The sequence below is a fragment of the Anoplopoma fimbria genome, chromosome 9 (genome assembly GCF_027596085.1).
Source record: "Anoplopoma fimbria isolate UVic2021 breed Golden Eagle Sablefish chromosome 9, Afim_UVic_2022, whole genome shotgun sequence".
Taxonomy (NCBI): Eukaryota; Metazoa; Chordata; class Actinopteri; order Perciformes; family Anoplopomatidae; genus Anoplopoma; species Anoplopoma fimbria.
In genome coordinates, this window is record NC_072457.1 from 14,333,329 (window position 1) to 14,336,512 (window position 3,184).

At 44.7% G+C, this 3,184-nt stretch overlaps 1 protein-coding gene across 1 annotated transcript; it reads right to left on the reverse strand.

Annotated features, from left to right (window-relative positions):
• Positions 1-983: 983 nt before the first annotated feature.
• LOC129096373 (fibroblast growth factor-binding protein 1-like) lies at positions 984-2,246 on the reverse strand. The gene is made up of 3 exons (XM_054605140.1): positions 2,196-2,246; positions 1,295-1,819; positions 984-1,181 (listed from the first exon to the last, which is right to left on the reverse strand). Exons 2-3 carry the CDS (start codon positions 1,790-1,792, stop codon positions 1,011-1,013), a joined length of 669 nt encoding a protein of 222 aa, XP_054461115.1. The 5' UTR covers positions 1,793-1,819; positions 2,196-2,246; the 3' UTR covers positions 984-1,010.
• Positions 2,247-3,184: the final 938 nt, after the last annotated feature.

A 3,184-nucleotide genomic window follows, 5' to 3' on the forward strand; every position in this document is an offset into this window, starting at 1 on the left:
CAGCTTCTCCCCTTTAAAAGTCATGTTTCATGTTCTTCAAGGCATCAGGACACATTGTATAAATAGAAAATATTTATTTTGTGGAGCATAAATACAGTGGTGTTTACATGTTGGATTGATAAAGTTGACCAGAGGTAGAAGGAATGTACCACTCTATATTATAATAATCAATCTTCAGTTCGGTGTGATAAACAGATGTGCAGGAAGTGTTCAGGCTGAATAAAACAAGACCACACTGTAAAAATACGCTATTACAAGTAAGAAAAAAAGAAATGTTCTCAAGATACAGGATTCAAAACTTTACAAAAATTTCAGGTCAACATTGATTTGTGGTTGGTTTCCATGTTTGTGTTTAGTGGTCATGAATGTAAACCTGAAAAATGTTTGGAATGGTGAAGAGGGTTCATTGAAAAAGTCGAAAAGCCAAAACAAAACATTCAAAATAAAAGTAAAAAAACAGGTTAATCAGCAAACTTTACTTCAAGTATCAAAAGTATCTATCTCTATATCAAAAAATAATCATATTATATTATTAATGCATTGATGTGGGAGCAGCTTTTTAATGGCGTTGTTGATCGGTGAAGCTGAAATAGATTTTAATCTGTAACAATAAAAACATATTTTATTAAAAAAAATCTGAAAAGTAGATAAATGTTGCATTTATCTTGTATCTATTTAACTTGAGCAAAACAATTGAACAGAAGTTAAGTAAAAGTTCCTCAACATTGTACTTAAAGTACAAAGTATAGAACATTTAGTTACTTTTCACCTCAGGTGATAAATTACTTGAAAAACACCTGATAACATCCACATCTGCGTTTCAGAACATTTCATATGGGTGTTTGTGTTAACTGAAAATCACTCAGTTCACTTATGTTAACAAAATCACACTCTGTAGAGAAACTCTGACTCTTGATGATTAAAAAACAAACACAGCGAAAATAAGTCTGACCGTGTCCTCCTCCTCCTCCTCCTCTTCCTCTTCCTCCTCCGCCTCCTGTGATCTGAAGCTAACAGTCCTCACTCTGCAGCATGGACAGAAAGAAGTTGCACACACTCGCCCACGAGCCGCTGCAGTTCTCCTCCGCCGTTTTCCGGTGGTCCGCGCGCACCGTGCAGGCGGTCGGTCCGGCCGGAGGCGCGGCGATGGAGACGGAGCGAGGCGGCGGCGGCTTGGTGGCCTCCGGTAGAGTCTCCGGTAGACTCTCCGGTAGAGTCTCCGGTCTCCGGTAGAGTCTCCGGTAGACTCTCCGGTAGAGTCTCCGGTAGAGCTCTCCGGTAGACTCTTGGTGGCCTCCGGTTCTCCGGACTGAGCCGACCCGACGGAGCTGGAGACGTCAAGCTTGAAGTGCGCGGTCCGAGGCTCGCGCTTACACATGGCAGCCCTCACCTGCACGCGCTCGTCCTTGCACGTATTGCCCTGCAGCCTTTTGAGCGCGCGGGCCACCTGTTTCCAGTAGCCCTTGTTGTTGTTCTGGTAGCCCGGGCACCTCTGCGGTTTGCCGTTGTAGACGCACTGGACGCGCGTCTCCCGGTCCTCGCACTTCACGGACAGCCTGACGGTGCTCCGGACCTCTCTCGACCCCCACGTGCACTGCATCGTGTCCCTGATGGAGAACTTCCCGTTGCTGACTGCGAGCTTGTTCCCGCTCCTCTGGCCTCTGACGGGGCCGGAGGTCACCGCTTTGTCCGCTCCTCGGTTCTTACTGCGCGCACCGCAGGACAGAGAGACCTGCTGCCCGAGGAAGAGCAGCAGCAGCAGCCAGGGAGCGACGGTGCTCAGCAGAAACATGTTCTCTAGGAGCAGAATGTGTTTTATCTGAAATGTAAAAAAATAAAAAAAAAAAGAGGTTCAGCAGAGTCTCGGTGATGGAGAAATCAGGACAACGGGCACAAAACGGTGTTTAGAAAGAGTTCAAAGCTGCTCATAGAAATATATATTCACATATTTTCTCCAAATACACCCAGGTAAATAAAAAAAACATCTTTTGTATTTTGAATTGACAGTAAATAAATGCCTTATTAAAGGTTTTGCGCCAAGCTGGTCACTATTACGCATTGAAAAGGCACAATTAAATCTTAACTCCTGATCCTGCAGTAGATGTAAAACCTCCTGTGGAAGGTAAAGAGGCCGCACTACAGTCCACCTCACCGACAGAACATACCAGAAAGGCAAAACATCGACTCCAACTTACCGAAAACTACGAGTGATGCTGTGCGTAAAGCTGCTTCTTCTGGCTCTTCCGAGATCTCGCACATGGCTTTCATACATAGATGCGGCGACACGCCCACCATTCCCGCCCAACACACACACACACACACACACACACACACACACACACACACACACACACACACACACACACCTTCATTGAGAAAAACCTAGGCAGTAGTTTCTTTGGGAAGAAGGGGATGTGTTTTGTTATGGCCCGACCCGACGTGTCCAAACTGAACTCCCGCCTTTAACATAGTTTAGCTGGAGATCACAGAGATTGTAAACCAGCACTGATGATGGATCTGCGTGTCTGCACATAGTGGATTTATTCTAAATGACTTTAATGAGCCTGGTAACCACATTATAACCCCAACACGCACATGCACATTCTTGGAGGCTCGACTCAGACTTTCCACCAATCAGCTGCTGCGCTCAACCACAAGGAGATCCTCCCTTTTAACTTCCCGCCATGTGGCTTGACTTATGTCATCAAGGCAAATGGCTGAAGAATATCTTTCTTATGGAAGAGGAAAAATGCCTAAACAAAAACAAACCAAACAAATAAGATACACATTGTTTCCCTTTAAGCCATTTACTGTCATTTACGTCCAAAACTGCTGTTCTTCCTGCATGCATCCTGCATCTTCCAGCATCCTCCACAGACTGTTTATAAGAAGTGGCTGTAGTCACCATAACATAAAGCCTCAGGTTTGACATCTTGGTTTTTAGCCGTCACCATCTTGGCTTTTTGCAACCAGAAGTGGCAGGAGAGGGTGGAGCTACATTACATTACATTACAGTCATTTAGCAGATGCTTTTATCCAAAGCGACTTACAATCAGTAGCTCAAAGCTTATATTACATATAATTACATATCATTCACCCATTCACACACTGATGACAGGGCTACCATGCAAGGTGCCACCATCAGACTCTAACTAACATTCATACAACATCCAGTCCACACCGA